The 18,284-nt window shown below is 35.9% G+C and overlaps 1 protein-coding gene across 3 annotated transcripts in view; it reads right to left on the reverse strand.

Moving 5' to 3' along the window:
* Positions 1-18,284, reverse strand: part of LOC136025255 (condensin complex subunit 3-like) — a 118,877-nt gene that overhangs the window by 71,407 nt on the left and 29,186 nt on the right. For all 3 annotated transcript variants that reach the window (XM_065701103.1, XM_065701102.1, XM_065701104.1), the window contains 2 exons: positions 10,025-10,255; positions 4,816-4,954 (listed from right to left, as the gene is read on the reverse strand). In XM_065701103.1, coding sequence (XP_065557175.1) covers positions 4,816-4,954; positions 10,025-10,255 — 370 coding nt within the window. The remainder of the gene's footprint in view (positions 1-4,815; positions 4,955-10,024; positions 10,256-18,284) is intronic.

The following is an 18,284-nucleotide window of genomic DNA, read 5'->3' on the forward strand; positions in this document are numbered from 1 at the left end:
TAGCGAACAGATATTGCATGTGGGTCTTCTTTATATTCCTCTTTCATCAAAGTCATTTCCCGATAAACTTTTTACATTAAGACTAACCGAAATAGCAATTACAAATTCTGAGGTAGCTTCAAATGGCGATCCTTCCTCACTTGACATTTAGTTTCAAAATCCTCCATCCTCACAAACCCATGTGATTTACAGATTTTTTCCTCATTTTTGTTCATGTTGTCCGACTTGCTCTTTGGCTTATTTCTATATAGGCAAATATTCTTCCAAGAAACATATTTCTATCCAAGATTGTTCAAGACAAATATAACTACAAATGAGGGTCTGGAAACTGTCCCCTTTCCTAACAGTAAAAGTAAAAATTCTGCTGCATCATTGGCGCTTCATTGGAAGTAAATTATATCTCAAATATTTTCTTTCAAATTATTACAGGCATTGAAAATGAAAATAAAAATTGGAGTGAAATATCATCTTTAACTAATGAGATTTCAACAGCTAATATCATTTTATATCAATAATTCAATTTGATTTTATTCGTTCTTTCCAGGATAGTTCAAGACAGTAAAGTGCCAAAAACGCAGCAGGTTTTAGACTTTTGCAGTTAGGGAAAGAGAGAGTACTGAAAATCTTGTTTCTAGTGATTTATATTCGTTTTAAGCTTGATTTACATATTCTTTTTAAGTTTTACTTGTTTTAACATATATTTACTCACTTATATTAGCACCTGTTGTATGTTTATTTGCTAGGATTTGTTTATTCGTAAGTTGATTTGTAAGGTATGTATGTTTATTACTAACAAAAACGTTCGTAAAAAAAATAAAATAAAAATCCAGTTACATTTTTAAGTAGCAAAAATTGGAAGGCAACTAGGCCTCCTCCCCAACCCTTTTTTTATCAAAATTGTCTGATCAAAACTATGAGAAAGTCATTTAGCAAAAAAAAATTAATATGCAAATTTCATTTTATTTACTCATGTGCAGTGAGCCAAAAATCAAAATTTTCATTAATTCAAAAACGTTCAGAAATTAAATAAAAAATAAGCTTTTTTAACTGCAAGTAAGGAGTGACATTGAAACTTAAAACGAACAGAAATTATTCCGTATATGAAAAGGGTTGTCCCCTCCTCAACGCCTCGCTCTTTACGCTAAAGTTTTTTAATTGTTTTAAAAGTCAGAGTTGTGATAAAGAGTTAAACTTTAGCGCAAAGAGTGGGGCGTTGAGGAGGGGACAACCCCTTTCATATACGGAATAATTTCTGTTCGTTTTAAGTTTTAATGCCACTCCTTACTTGCAACTACAAAAACTTGATTTTCTTTTATTATTTAACTAGCTTTTGGGGTGGCGCTTCGCGCCACCCCAAAACCTAGTTGGTGGGGCGCTTCATGCCCCCCCCCCGCGCACGTAAGTCGTTACGCGCCATATTAGTTACGCGCCATTGTAGTTGTGTCCCTGTGTTCCAACTGTGAATAGAGATATAATATATAAAATATATATATATATATATATATATATATATATATATATATATATATATATATATATATATATATATATATATATATAGATAACTTCGAAGACCACACTGCCTTTCCATGACGAAAGTAAAACAGTTCAAAATAGGGATGATACCTTTTTATTTTACTGCTGATGATGAACACTGTATATGTGTTCGAAATATCCAGTTAAATAATTTTATATTTCACTGTCAATAAAAAGGTATCATCCCTATTTTGAACTGTTTTACTTTCGTTTATATATATATATATATATATATATATATATATATATATATATATATATATATATATATATATATATATATATATATATGTTGCATGTAAATAGATTGTCAGGTTTACTGACTCTTGAACATGCAACATATAATTGTCCATGGTAAAAACAATCCGTATTCAGATCTATACCTTATTATTCTAATGATGTGTCCCTGTGTCCCGGTCGTCATTTATATTCCCTGTGTCCCGGTCGTCATTTGTGTCCCGGTGTCCCAGTTTGTAATTTCTCTTTGAGTGCCCCGGTCGTCATTTATATTCCCTGTGTCCCAATGTCCCGGTCGTCATTTGTGTCCCAGTGTCCCGGTCTGTAATTTCTATTCGAACAATCCCTGTGTCCCGGTCGTCATTTATATATCCCGCATGTGCCCCCGGCGTCCCCGTTGTAGTCGTGTCCCAGTGTCCCGGTCGTCATTTATATTCCCTGTGTCCCGGTCGTGATTTGTGTCCGGATGTCCCAGTCTGTAATTTCTCTTTGAGGTTCCCGGTCGTCATTTATATTCCCTGTGTCCCGGTCGTCATTTGTGTCCCGGTGTCCCGGTATGTAATTTCATCAGTTGACAAACATGACGTCAGTCGACAAACAACTTCATGACGCATACAGCTCAATCCTTATAATGACGTCAGTCGACAATCATGACGTCAGTCAACACATAAACATGACGTCACTCGACACACACACACACAGACAACTTATTTTTATATATATAGATTGTACTAAAGGTTAATACCCTTAACTACAATAGAGGTTAATACTCTTCGTCCTTTCGAACGCAACCAAGATCAAACAATCTTGCTAAAAAATGGAAAAAAAGAAAAACAGATTCAGCAAATATAACAGAGGTGTTCGTAACTATGATCCTTTAATTTATTTCATTTGTGACGTAGAAAGAAGAGGATCACTTTGATTTAAATATTATTGGATTCAAGACACATATAGTTATAGTGACCATTTTAACGGTAGTTGCGTCTGTGCGATACCATATCTTCCAAAATATATCGTTGTGCTAGACATATTCCCCCAGAAACATCCCCCCAAAAAAAATACTTCCCTTGAAATGCCTCTTCGACAAATCCCCAATACAAATCCCCCGGGAAAATTCCCCGGATAAATCCCCTCCCTTATATGCAAAACTGAGCAGCCACAATATTACGAAATAATGAAAAAAGAGTAAATTTTGGCATCTTATAAACTACCAATATTCCAAAGTCGAATCATGGGTTGAGCCAGGGATCACCTTCCACAAGTTTGTGGGTGAAATTACGTGATTTTGAGGGGGGGTGGGCCAGGGGTCAGCTCACCCAATATTTGGAATACAATATCGTTGATATTTTCCATAGGGGGTGGGGGTGGTTTATTGAGGGCCAGGGATTAAATCCCACAAGTTTTGGAACAGAGTATTGCTATTTTTGGAGGGGGTACTCGGGCCAAGGAAGACCAGGAGTCAGCTCCCGTAAGTTTTGATATAAAATATAGATAATATTTTTAGGGGGAGGGCGTTGGGAGGGCCATGGAGAGCCATAGGCCAGGTTCCGTAAGCTTAGGAATAAATATCGTTAACCACTTTTTGGCGGGGGGTTAGGCCATAGAGGGCAAGGGGCAAAACCCCATAAGAATTCACCATGAAAATCCCCACCGAAAAGCTCCTCCGAATAAATCTCCCTTGAAAGATCCTACACCGTCACGTGCATAACTGAGCAGCCACAGAGAAAGTATTACAAAATAATGAAAAAACAGAGACTTTGGGTATGTATTACCAAGATTCCAAAATCGAACCATGGGTTGGTCCGTGGAGGGCCAGGGGCCAACTCCCATAAATTTTGGAATAAAATATCGTTAATAATTTTTTTCGAGGGGGAGGGTGGACGGACCTAGGAAGGCTAGGGTAAGCTTCCATATGTTTTGGAATAAAATTACGTTAACATTTTTTTTCTTTCTTTTTTTTTTGGGGTGGGGGAGGTCTGGCCATGTTTTACCTTTTTTAATTTGGGAGGGTTGGGCTATGGAGGGCCAGCGGTCAGCTCCCTTAAGCTTTACAATAAAATTACATAAAAAGTTGTTTTGGGAGGAGGGATATCGGGCCAAGGAGGGCCATGGATCAGCTCCCACAATTTTTATATAATATATTTCTTTGGGGGGGGGGGGAGGATTGGACCTTGAGTCTATTATTTGATCTTTGAACTATTTTTAATAAAATAGCATTAACAAAGTCAAAAAAACTTCATCGGAAGCAATTGGGGGAAAGGTGATGGGGGAGGCTAGTTACCCTCCGATCACTTTTGACTCTTAAAAAGGGCACTAGAAATTTTTCAATCGAGCGACCCCCCTCTGACAAAAAAAAATTGAATCCGCAGTAAAAGCTCTAGCGTTGCCTCTGATAGACATGTTGTTTTTTTTTGCATAAAACTCGAGGTTCAAATTCAAAATTTCAGGAAAAGTATTCTCTCAGGAGGGAGCTCAAAATTCAGGGAAGTGGGAAAAGCTATTTTTCTCCACTCCTCACAAACCGGTATTCACTACAGCTTTTATCTTCTTTTGATCCTGTTGTCCAACTGTATTCTTCCAAGGAAGATATTATGCGAATATATACATATAGAAATCAAACATATGAAGTGTTTAAATAAAGCAAATTATTCTTTTGACTACATAGCATTGAAACTGCAAAAGTCGTAGCATTGAAAACATTTTTGGTAATGGTCAAATGAGAAAAGTAGCTAAGTGTATTTATTTTATTTGCTTGGGTAGTATTATTAATAATAAGGAAGACTAAATTGAAGATTCAAAAAGCAAAATGGCAGAAGCGTAAGGTTTTTGTTACTGCTTTATTTTTTCACCTGTTGAAAAGAGCTTGGAATAAGACCAAAAAACTCAATGCAGTGCTTTTGCTTAGTGTGTGTCTTGAAAAGACTTACTAACGCTTCAGTATCTGATTTTGTTTATAAAAAGAGTTTATCCCATTTACCCGTAAATGTTTGCATTGGCACAAATCCTCTAAAGCTTTTGTCAAACCAAAAATTTCCAATTTACCTGAAAATATCTTGTAAAGCCAAGTCAATAGTTTTCTGAGATGAATCAACATCTAGCATGCGAAGAAAGTTGATCACGGTTTGAGCCCTATTGAGCCAAGCGGTAAGAAGTCGCTTCCCGACGATCTTCCTTATTGAATCTGAAATCCCAAAATATGACACAAAGTAAATTTAGCAGCTTAGGTATTTAAGTGAGAAGCTCATTTCGGAAAGATGGGAGGAGAACAAGCTCATTAAAACAGCAAAACAGAACAGTAAGAAAGATAAATAAAGTCATGGGACATCGTGGAAGCTAGGCATCGTGGAGGCTCGAATCCCTCTTTCCTGTAACATACCAATAGTAGGTAGTCGGAGCTAAACATAACCCACAGACAAACTTAGTTGCTTGAATTGTTTAAAACCACCCATCACGTATGTAAGGCGGTGAAGTCAAATAGGTTCGAAGATCAACCCACTCCCTAAAACTTTATCTTCCTGAGGCAGGATTGATCACAGCTAACACTTCACTGCATCACCAATCCACCTGAGGACAAGAGTTGAACTTAATACATGTATGGAATATCAGCAGCCGATACGGAGTGCCACCATCGCAAGAAACGTAAAAATAGATCAAATAATAACAAGGGTTTGCTGGATCGATCAAAGATTCCGATTCTTTAATAGCATTCTTTAACAACTAACCTTTGAAAATTCTAGAGTTAAATTTTTTCGACTCATTTTAGCATTTTTGAACATGTTTTTAAACATCTATGCTATTCTTGCCAAGCACAAAATCGCCTACGCCATATCACTGCAAAATCTTCGTTTTCTAATATTAAATTGACGTCCTTTTTGCATGCCTGATGCAAATAATGTCCAAATGTTTTTGTTCTAATTCGTTCCAAACGCTTCTGGTATACCATCATGAGGAATAAACGGATCAGTTTTCAACAACACCACATAGAAAAGTGCATTTAATTTTCATATATTCCCTTTTTCTGACACATATTTACAAATATACATATTTTTTTCCACACTTTTCTAGCATAACATAATTTCTTGTGACATGGCACATATATAAAATCACCAGAAGCCTGACGGCTTCACCACCGGGCCCCGGTACAGCTTCATGGGAGGTTTCTATATATAGAGTCTCACTGGCACTTGCCTTCTAACTGCAGACAATGTGAGCCTCTTCTTGACACCATGGCCTCACTATAGGTTCGCTATAACCACCCTGGGAAAATACGAATCCTTCCTTAAAGTTGTGACCCATTTAGATCGTGTTTTGTGGCCAGAAATGTCAATGTGCCAGTTTTAAGAAAAAAAAAGTATGTAGCCGAATTCAAGGCCAGGCTTCAGCACAGGTACGCGGCCGGCTTGTATATATTGATTCTCATTGTCAATCTTGTTCTAACCGCACACAGTGTCAACCACTTCTTGATGTCACGGCGTCATCGGAGGTTCAATGCAACCACCCTGTGAAACATACAAATTCTTCTTTAAAACTGTGATCTATTTAGATCGTTTTTGTAGTCAGAATGTAAATATGCTAGTTTTAAGAAAAAAGACTATTTAGCTGATTTTGAAACTGGGCCCCGGCACTCAGTATGTGGCAGGCTTGTATAGATTGATCCTAGGTTGCAAATAGCAACCTTCGAATGAATCACCTTTGTTTGCTGTCCATTCCTTTTGAAAACTAAGGGCTCCACAAGGAATACATATAAGGTTGAAGGGTTCCAACGAATTTTAATCGACAGTTGTGCAGCTTATGGCATCTTTGTAGCTGTGTACTGGGTTTTGTGCCATATTTTGTTGGCTTCAAAGATTGTGATGGTGTTGTTCTGGTAACATAATATTCCTTTCTTCTTCACTTTCATTTCGCTGCCGTTTATCGTCTAACCGCGTATTTCTTTGTTCTCGCTGTGGCATATATTTTAACCACATATTTCTTTGTTATTCACTTTCGTTTTTAAATTCGTTCTATTCCTTGTTGTTGCATCTCCTGTAACCGCATATTTCTTGGTTCTTCACTCTTTTTTTGACTGACTTTAAATCTTGCTTCCGCTTATCTTAGAGCCAGATGTTTCTTTGTTCTTCACTTTTGTTTTCGACTCACTGTAGTTGTTGCTGACGCAACAATTATATTATATCATTGTAGTTGTTGCTGACGCAACAATTATTCTAATTCTATATTTCTTTGTTCTGTATTTTCAATTATCATTACTTTACTTACATTATTTCAATACCCTTTACCTTAGCTGCTTGGATCGGTCTTGTCACGTTTGATGGACTAGGTTATTCATTTTTCCTCTTGGCTGGCATTATGAAACTACTTTAAACGCCTTTTGTAAATAAACTAATTACACTTGGGATTTTATACTTAGCTATGTTACTTCTGTAGTTTCGCATGCGTCATAAAAATAATTCTGGTAATTCGATTTCATTAAGTTTCATTTTATTGCGTTGAAAACTGTAAGCTAACTGGTATTTTATAGTAACCTTCCTAATTACACTAATTACAATAAACAGATTAATTACCCTTGGTATTTTATGCTTAGTTATTTTCCTTTCCAAATGATCCAGGAGTATTTTAGTAGCAAGATTTTTACAAGTGATTTGCCTAATTCTTCCTGACACTATGCCTTCTCTGTGGCATATCCAAGCACTAAATTACCAAACATTTACCGACATATTATTGGTAACCGACCAACGATTTTCTTTTCTTGTACTTTATGAAGCGAGTTCTCTTTTCTTTAGTAGCACACCATAAAAACATGGATTCTTTTTACCGAGCAAGAAAATATGTCATAATTCAAAGAAAAATCAAGATGGTGTTAAAATAAATATGAAAACATGCTTCACTCTGTTTAATTTTTTTCCAATGCACATCAAAGCTCAAAAACCACCATCACTGCAACATTAGATGCGTAAAATTGATCTGGCGTATTCAATAAAAATTACAATGAGCGCTTTCACCATTTTTTACTTTATGAGTTGAATTTTAATTAATTTCGTGAGTCCCCAATCTCTTTTCGCATTCTAAGACGTCCTTTCTTCGTCAACACTTAAATTATTTTGCTTCAGAAACATTCAATCCAGAATCAACGTTTTCTTCTAAAGAAAGAAAGGTGCTTTTTGAAATAAATACCAGAGGTTTCAAAAAGCATTCAATACAATTCCACTGCATTAATATAAATGTCAATACAAATTAAACTAATATCAAAAAATAACTTGCAAAACCTGCTTTAAATGAACAACAGAAGTTTCTTCACTGTAGAGACTTTCCACAAAAGCAAGTTTCTAGCCCCTGGACAATCTCCGAAGACAGATAGTTCAACTTATAAAATGCTCTCCTTGTGACTAGTACTATCCCGTGCTAATTTGCCATAAGGTATGAGCGCCTAGAACTTTTGGAAGGTGTAATGTCAACAAAATCTTTTGGACATGATCCAATTCTTTTCATACAGATTTTGGATATGTACTATTTTTTAATAATCGCTATATAAAATTTCTGCATCAGAAATATAGTAAAACATTTGTAAAAATCCACTTTACAACTGAATAATGTGGCTTAACTTAATTATAGTTTATAAACAGAGTGAAACATACAGCCAAACGCCTTATTCCGTCAATTAAATTTACAAAAAAGAACAAGTTTTTTCAGCTGAAAGACATTAAAACTTAAAACGAACAAAAATTATTGTACTCTTTACGCTAAAGTTTTTTAACACTTCTAAAAAAGCTTCCTACTGTTCTAATTAAACCACCCTTGTGTTTAAGGGGTCGTTCTTAAAGAACTGGGACAAAATTCAAAATTTAAAAGCAAGGTGATGAGGAGGGGGCAATCCCCTTCATAAACGTAATAGCTTCTGTTCGTTTTATGTTTTCATGTTGCTCCTTACTTTCAGGTGAAAAACTTGTTTTTTAATTGAATTTCTGATCATTTATAGGTAATGCCAGGAAATCAGGCCCCACCTCCATGGAAAATCTCCTCCCCGCGGACATATCCTCTAGACAATTCAATACCGGGGAAAATTTACCCCGGACAATTTGAGACGAAAAAGACATTTAAAGAGAATTTTGTGTAGGAATTCTGGCAAATTCCCCAGAACTCCTATTGAATTCCCCAGAAGTGTATAAATTCCCCTGACAAATTCATCCCCTGGAAACTTCCATCACCATAGAAAATTCCCCCCCCCCCCGTGGAAAACCCCCAGCTAAAAATTCTCCCCCCCCCCCCAAAAAAAATGTATACATACTCCACAATAACAAATACTATGTGTAAAAAATGGGCAAATGTTATGGCTTGAAGACCTTTCCCCTGCAGTCGTGGGGGCTCGTGTTATATCCAAAGGCATAGTTCTTAGGCCTTTCAACTATAATGAGCAAAATGACTATTTCGAAATTTTGATAGGACGACTTTGGGGAAAAAAGGGCGGGTAGGGGGCCAGGTTGTCCTCCAATATTTTTGGTCACTTAAAAGACCACTAGAAATTTTAATTTCCATTCGAATGAGCCCTCTCACAATATTCTAAAACAACTGGGTCTATTCGATCACCCCTGGAAAAAAACAACAAAAACAAACAAACAAATAAACACGCATCCGTGATCTTTCTTCTGGCAAAAAATATGAAATTCCACGTTTTTGCAGATAGGAGCTTGAAACCTCTACGGTAGGGTTCTCTGATACGCTTTATCGACCGTGTGATTTTCATTAAGATTCTAATACTTTTAGGGGTTCGGCTCGTAGCCTTTAATCGGTAAGATTAAACTTAATGAAACTTATATATTTAAAATCAACATAATAAGCCGGTTCTTTTGATATATCTATTGGTATCAAAACTTCGTTTTTAAAGCTTCGGTTACTATTAAGCCGGGTCGCTCCTTACTTAGTAAAAACTCCTTAGCTCCTTACATAGTAAAACCGTCATAATACCCTGCAAGCATAAACACCTTACATGTAAATTCTCTTAGGTTATTTTATCCATTTGAACTAAATTAAGTAAAACCAAATGAACCACTTGAAGTTTCTTATTCGGTGACTGATAGTGCCAGAAAGACAACTCTGACATCTTGGATATTAAATCGATGTCCCACCTGGTCAGTCTTGAAGACGTCGGTCAAACTGTCTCTATATTCGAAAAACGTTTATTGGCTTGATATCAGACTTGTCGGCAGACCACAGAAAAAGAAACCCTTTCCCTCTTAGATATTAAAAAAGATCTTACCTGATCGGTCTTGGAGGCCACGATTTAACAGCTTCTGTCTTTGAAAAATGCTTAGTGACTTGATACTGATTTTATCAGCAATAAGAATGTACGCCTGCTTTCTGACGCTTTCGTTGATATCTCGGCATCGATCTAGTATATGAGGAAGAGTGATTACACAAGAAGCAATGTTCATAAGAATTGCACGTCTCACATCTGCGTTTGGATCCTTTTTGAGATGATGTACAAAGGCTAGAAAAAAAAATGGGATTAAAAAGACCTGTCGTAGATTCGCAGGAATTTACTAAGTGCTTCCTATAAAGCATTCATAGAGCAGAATAAACAAGAACATAGTTAAATAGACCAAAAATGGTCTAAACCAAAAGATGTCAATAATAAAGATGTCATCAAAGATGTCAGAGATCATCAAAGATGTCAGATGTCAATAAAGATGTCATCAAAAGGATGTCAATAATTGCTCATGATCTTTTCCCCATAGTAAATATTCCAACACGTGTTACGAGTCATTCAGCCACTCTTATTGATAATATTTTTGTTGGTTCTAAGTATCTGGACCGTAGTTATGCCGATGTGGTTCTATACCCTTGTTCGGACCATTTCCCAATTGTTGGAGCGGTACCTTGTGGTTGAATAAAGAGAAATAAAATAAAAAAAGTAATGACTAGGTCATTGAAAAAGGTGAATTTACAGAGATTTAGCGAAAAGTTGAGTACCATTGATTTTAGTGAGATTACGGATATGAAAGATAACGCTTCTGGTGCATTTGATCGTATGATGGGGGTCGTACAGCCAATTTATGATAAGAGTTGCCCAGTGAAATTCTTGAAACCCCGTAAGTGTGAACCCAGGAAGCCCTGGATAACTCTTGAAATTCTTAAAGTGTCAGATTTGAAAAATCAAGCGTATGTGGAATATTTAAATAGTGAATGTACCATTAAACTGGAAGAATTCAAAATAATACGCAACAAAGTAAACTCGATGAGAAGAAAGGCTAAAAAAGAATACTTTGCCCACCAATTGAGTTTAAATAAGGATAATACTAAAAGAATTTGGAAAGTTATTAATGACCTATTGGGAAAAGAGAAAGAAGCTCCATCTAATTCGCTACTGATTCAAGGTGAACTTGTTAATGATGTAATAAGTATCACGACCAAATTTGCTGAGTTTTTTTCAAGTGTTGGGCAAAATGTACAGGCGCAAGGGTTGGTGAACTTTAATAATGATTTAATGAAAGATGAATTTGTGGATGACAGAGGAATCGGAAATGAAATTGAATTTCAGCCTTGTACTGGAGATGAAATTCTGAAGGTTGTGAAAACAATCAAATCGAATTCAGCAGGGACAGATGGCATTAATCTGAAAACTTTTAAGTCAGTGATGTGTTATTTAATGCCATCTCTAGTCCATATCATCAATCTTTCCCTCCAAACCGGTATATTCCCTGATGCGCTTAAAAGGGCAAAAGTAATCCCCCTTCACAAAGGTGGCTCTAAGCTAGAAATTGAAAATTATAGACCCATATCAATCCTACCCTTGTTTTCGAAAATATTTGAAAAAATTGTGCATAAAAGGCTTTATGATCACCTTATGAAAACGGGGATGTTAAGTCAAAACCAGTTTGGCTTTAGGAAAGGTCATTCGACGTCGGACGCCGTGCATTCCCTTTGTGATATTTTAAATAAATGCTTTGAACGTGGTGAAATCCCTTTGACCGTTTTTATCGATTTTAGAAAAGCATTCGATACAGTGGATTTTAATATACTACTCAAACGTCTACAATCCCTTGGAGTTCGTGATAACTATTTAAAGTGGTTTAATAGTTTTTTAAGTGGTAGATCTATTCAAGTTGTATTAAATGATGTGTTTTCTTCTCTTTTTCAAGTGAGGTGTGGTGTACCTCAGGGGTCTGTTTTGGGATCACTTCTGTACCTTGTGTATGTAGATTCAATGCGTTTCTACTTACCTGAGTGTTGTATTACGACTTTTGCGGATGATACAACTTTAACTATGTCTAGTCAATCTGTCGATGATTTGTTGTTGAAAGTTAATAGGGTATTAAAGGCATTTTTTGTATTTACAAGTTTGAGCCTTTTGTCACTGAACGTTAATAAAACTAATTTTATGATTTATAGGAGAGTTGGTAAGCCTCCATGTGTTGATAAAAAGATTTTTTTTTTAAAGGCAGGCCTTTGTCACAGGTGCATGAAGTGCGTTATTTGGGGTTCCAGCTTGACTGTAATCTATCTTGGAAGAACCATAGTGATCTTGTTGCAGCTAAAGTTGCTAGAGGTTTGGAAATTTTGCGTCGATTAAAGCATGTTTTACCATTACCAGTTCTTTTATTATTATACCACACCATTGTTGCGCCTTATATTTCTTATGGTTGTGTCCTTTGGTCTAGTAATTTCTATGCAAATTTTAAAAGAGTGCAGATCCTACAAAATAAAACAGTACGTCTTCTTGGTAATTATGTAGAAAATGTGAATGATACCGCGTCATGTTTCAAGAAATTGGTCAGATTCGATATTATCAAGCTGCTGTTTTTGCGTATCGATGTTGCAATGATGTATATCCTCCAGTTTTTACCAGTTTTTTTTCGAGTAAATCGTTCACTCCATGGGTATGAGACTAGAGAGGCAGATAATTTTATTGTTGAGTACCGAGACACTACACGTGCAGCTTTTGGAATTAGGTATTTAGCTCCGGCTATTTGGAATGATATCCCAGCTGGCATTAGGGAGGCGGAACATATTGGGTTGTTTAAAGTAAAATTTAAAAAACACTTATTGGGAATGGGGAGATAATTCTTTTTTTTTCTTTTTTTTATTATTGTTAGCCTTTATTTATGTATATTCTGGTATTAAGGAGTAATTGAGTGAGAGTGTTTTGTCCTTCTTTAATTTCTGTTTTTTTTTTTTATTAAATTAGGTTGAGAATCAGAGGATTGCAGCCATCCAACATCAGGCTCTTTGAGCCTTCTCCAGGGCGGTTGTGTGTATTTATAGTTTTTGTAATTTAGTAGTTAATAAAGAGAGTTCACATTCATAAAAAATCATGAATACTTAATCATCATTGAATACATTATCAATGAATACACTTAGAAACACTGGTATAGTCAAGTCGCTACCGACAGTTGGATCGCGAACAGGGTCAGATCGTGACATGTTGCCTGAATTTCACCTCGTCTGGTGACGAAAATACCCATTTAGATAGACATTTGATTTGCTTCTATATTATTTTGGAGTCGATGAGTCCGTTTTACCGGCTGGCTAGATTTTGTTTAAAGTAAATACAAGCTCCCTGTTGCTATAGAAAAATACAAGCTCCCTGTTGCTCCCAGTGTGCTATAAAATGTGCAATGACTACTGACTGAAAACTGAGGGACGATTACAGAAGATTATCATAATTAATAGGGCATTTTCATTCAAAATGGCTCTTGTATGTTCATTGAAAAATCAAAAATAAATTGCCCCCCCCCCTCCTAGATTTGTAAAAACAAATCCGTTTTGATTCTTTTAACCATTCAAAAAAATAATTTTACTCATATCTGGTGTTAATATACACCAAAGACCTTGAAGTAATATAAAAACCAAACACAACAATCTCTGTGCGTAAGTTCGTTGTGCAAAGCAATTAATCTTTTCATTGCACAAAAAAATATAGTGTCAAATAGCAGTTCCTGTCTTTTACTTGGCACTACAAAAAAGCATATTTTCCCAATTTAATTTTCATTTAATTTTTTACAATTTATTTGCAAATGTTACAATTCATTTTTGGCCTCACTCGTGGAAATAATTACTGTTCTCAAATGCATCTTTCTTTATACAGGACAAACAAATTATGCCAATAGCATATAATAGCAAATGCAAATTCTCCTATTGAAATCTAAACAGTAATTGGTTTCCCAATGAAATTTTCTCGACATTAATAGTCTAGTAGCATATAGTCCCTGTCATGTCTAAAGTTCATATTTGACATTTTTGCACTTTTAAAAGGATCCCTAAAAACCGGTTGCTAAGTTTTTAGCAAAGGGAGTATCAGAAAGATAATGTAAAGCAGGAGGCTCAAAGAATGATAGAATCCTCTCTTTGAGAACAGCTTAAAAACCGTTTTGGCAATTATTCCAGAAATATAAAAATATCAGATACAACCTTTAGGTGAAACTTTGACGACCTATTATACGTAATGTATTCGATATACTATATAATACTAGCTGTTGGGGTGGCGCTTCGCGCCACCCCAACACCTAGTTGGTGGGGCGCTTCGCGCCCCCCCAAGCCCCCCCGCGCGCGTAAGTCGTTACGCGCCATATTAGTTACGCACCATTGTAGCTGTTTCCCTGTGTCCCACCTGTGAATAGAGATAGATATAAATATATATTTTTAACTACGTAAAACATGCGAATATACAACATTCTTCGCTGTCCCATTGTCTGTGCATATAAATAGCATTTATATTTATATGTCTGTGCATATACAAAGCCTTATGTACTAATAATGACGTCATATGCAAACGCTCTTTTTACAAACAAACAAACATGCATACACACAACTCGCTTCACGCCACCCCAACACCTAGTTGGTGGGGCGCTTCGCGCCCCCCCCCCCCAAGCCCCCCCGCGCGCGTAAGTCGTTACGCGCCATATTAGTTACGCGCCATTAACAATCCCTGTGTCTCAGCCGTCAATTATATATCCCGCCTGTGCCCCCGGCGTCCCCGTTGTAGTTGTTTCCCTGCGTCCCGGTCGTCATTTATATTCCCGGTCGTGATTTGTGTCCGGGTGTCCCAGTCTGTAATTTTTCTTTGAGGTTCCTGGTCGTCATTTATATTCCCTCTGTGTCGGTCGTCATTTGTGTCCCGGTCTGTAATTTATCTTTGAGTGTTTTTTCTTTTTAGTTTTTTTAGTTTTTTACATTTTTTCAGTTTTTTTTTTCTTCTTTATTTTTCAGCGTCACTATGAAGTACATATCGCCGAACCTTTGTTTTTTAACTTAAATCTGGTAGGCATTGATGACCTTATCCAAGTCAAAATCCCAAACCCAATCATCATCGCTATCATTTTCAGTTTTGATATGTTTTGACTCTCGCTTTCCAGGTGGATTTTCATCTAACTGCGCGGTTATGCGTTCTTTAGCCGCAAGTCTGTTTTCTTGCTGTTCTTGTGATTCCTCGGCACGCTTTCTTTTCTTACTTTCTCTATCAGCTGCAAGCCTGTTTTCTTGCTGTTCTTGTGATTCCTCGGCACACTTTCTTTTCTTACTTTCTCTATCAGCAGCAAGTTTTTTGGCATAGACTCTTTGAGCAGCTTCCTCGGCTGTTGCCATTGTAGGTTCTTCAGACATTTTACAATTAAGCATATTTCCGTGAACGCATGTCTTAAATACCATTAATGACGTCACCGTCATAGCAAAAATGACGACAACTAACTTCATGACGTCAGTCGACACAGAAACATGACGTCACCTGACACACAGACAGACAGACAACTTATTTATATATATATAGATAAAATTAGTCAAAATTATTTTGGCGTTATTTTAATATTATCATTTATTACTGATAAAGAGCAATATATATAGATTCCATTTCATATGAGCCACCTCCAAACATCCTATGACCACTGCTTCGATATGATCACCCCTAGGAAGAAAAAACTGAAAAAAGAGACACGTCACTGCTTTCCCTGAGAAAAAAGGTGATTTTCCTTGACGTTCTGATTCATCGTTTGACTATAAAAATCGTCATATCTACTGCCTTTTTTAAAGAAGTATGCTACAAGGTCATGCTATAAAATGTATATAACAAATAGGAACCAAACAAAGAACGACTACATTAAGCAAGATGTCATATTCGTAGAAGATACCGAACTCTACCGTTCAATAAAGAAATGATTTTTCAAGATGAGGGCTCTAGATCTTCTGGTGATAACTTTAGACCACATTCTATTGCTATCTTGTCTATTGGCTATGTTAGACTTCTGTTCCCAGGACATAAATACCACAACCACAATTGCAAATGCAATTTTCTTTGTCAAATTTTGCATCTTACTCCAATTGAATGAGCCCTCTCACAAATTCCTATAACCAGCCCTTCTATACAAAGTAGACGGAGGAGGGAGACAAGCACAGCTCTCGTCGTTCTTTACTGAATACGCACAAGTAGCACACTTTGATTTACTTGATTGGTGAAAAAAACTGAATCGATTCACTTCAATAATAAACTCTCCAAGTAATGATCGTCACATCTAAAGGATGCCGAAAACTGTTTTGCCAAGCTGCTCTTAAAAGGAGGATCAGCAGAATTATGTAGATCAGGAGGATCCAAGGGTGATTGAACATACATTGCCCTGCTGATTCTCCCTTCCAAAGCTAGCTTAGAAAACAACATTTTTAAATCATTTCAGCATTTTTTTAATTAATGTTTATATAAAATAAACATTAATTTTAAAATAAGATTAGTAAATTTAAATTAAATTTTAGAGTTAACTAATTTCTAAAAAAGATTTTAGCATAGAATAAATTAATTTCTGAATTTCAAAGGAGGAGCTGTTCTTAAAAGATGGATCAGCGGAATTATGTAGATCAGGAGGCAACCAAAGATTATTGAACATACATTGCCCTGCTGATCCTCCCTTCAACAGCTAGCTTGAAAAATACGACATTTGAATTATTTCAGAATCTTTTGAATTATTTTAGCAGAAAATATTTAAATTTTAATATTAAGTAATTAATTTTAAAATAAGGATTGAAGATTAAAATTAAATTTTAAAGTTAATAAATTTCTAAAGGGATTTTAATAATGAATAGGTAGGTAGGTAGGTAGGTAGGTAGGTTTTATTTTATCCACAATACAAACATAAATAAAAATGACAACACTAATAAATTATTGCAGCAAAAAGAAAGTCCTAAGGACTTGTGCTGCAATTTCATATTATGATTTATATCTTATAAATAAATATTAATTTCTTTCTTATTACTTTCTTAATTTAAAAGGAGGGGCCGTTCTTAAACAGAGGATCAGCCGAGTTATGCAGACCAGGAGGATCCAAATGTGATTGAACATGCATTACCTTGCTGATCCTCCATTCAACAGCTAGCTTAAGATACAGCATTTTTAAATTATTTCAGAAGCTTAAGTAGAAAATATTCAAATTTTAATATAAAGTAAACATTAATTTTAAAATAAGATTAGTAAATTAAAATGAAATTTTAAAGTTATTTAATTTCTAAAGGGATTTTAATATAGAATAAATTAATTTCTTAATTTAAAAGGGGGAGCTGTGCTTAAAAAGAGGATCAACAGAGTTATGTAGATCAGGAGGCAACCAAATGTGACTGAACATACATTGCCCTGCTGATCCTCCCTTCAATAGCTAGCTTAGAAAATATCATTTTAAAATTATTTCAGAAGGTTTTAAATCATTTTAATAGAAAATGCTTGAATTTCAATATAAATTAAAATCAAATGTTTAAGTTAATTATTTTCTAAAGGGGCTTTAACATGAAATAAAGTAATTTCTAAAGTAAATTTAATTTATTCTTAAGCAAAATTTATTTATAGTTCATAGTTAATCTAGTATATTTTGCAGATAAGAAATGCCCGTTTCAAATTGGACTCGGAACACTTTTGGAGATATGATTACCTCGGGCGAGACCGAATACGCACTGACGGTGCGAAATATCGTGGAAAGGTATTCCCTTTTATACATAGAGCCATATTTCATACTCATGTCTGGATATCCGAAACTCAGCAGGCGAAGAGGCTCTGTAGGTTAGGGTGACCCTTCCAAATATGGCTGTGATCATTAGGGCTATGTAGAGCCTCCAAACCTTTCAGATCACTAGCTACCTTGAAACCTCTAGATTATATTCGGGGCAAAGTCTGCTATAATCCTCCATGAAGACTCGAACGTCCATCATGGTGTATAGTTCCGTAGCAAAAACGCTTATAAGGAGGGACCAGACTTGAAATCAGTTGAAATTGATACCTACCATGTCCCAAACGGATCATCTTGTTTTGATCTCTTCCTAGCAGATTACCCCGATTTCTTTAAAGTTGAAGCTCATGCCTTCACAAGTGACCATTGTGCCGTCATTGCGCATGACGATCTTTGTATTCCTCCCCTCATAAAGCACGGGCGACAAATATGGCAATACAAAAGAGGATATTGAGATGGCTTAAGAAACTACTTGCTTCACAGCGATAAAGAGCCTTCCTCCTTGAACGGCCCGAGAAAGCTACAGAAAATTAACAGTAGACC

Source organism: Artemia franciscana, chromosome 3, assembly GCF_032884065.1.
Source record: "Artemia franciscana chromosome 3, ASM3288406v1, whole genome shotgun sequence".
Lineage (NCBI taxonomy): Eukaryota > Metazoa > Arthropoda > Branchiopoda > Anostraca > Artemiidae > Artemia > Artemia franciscana.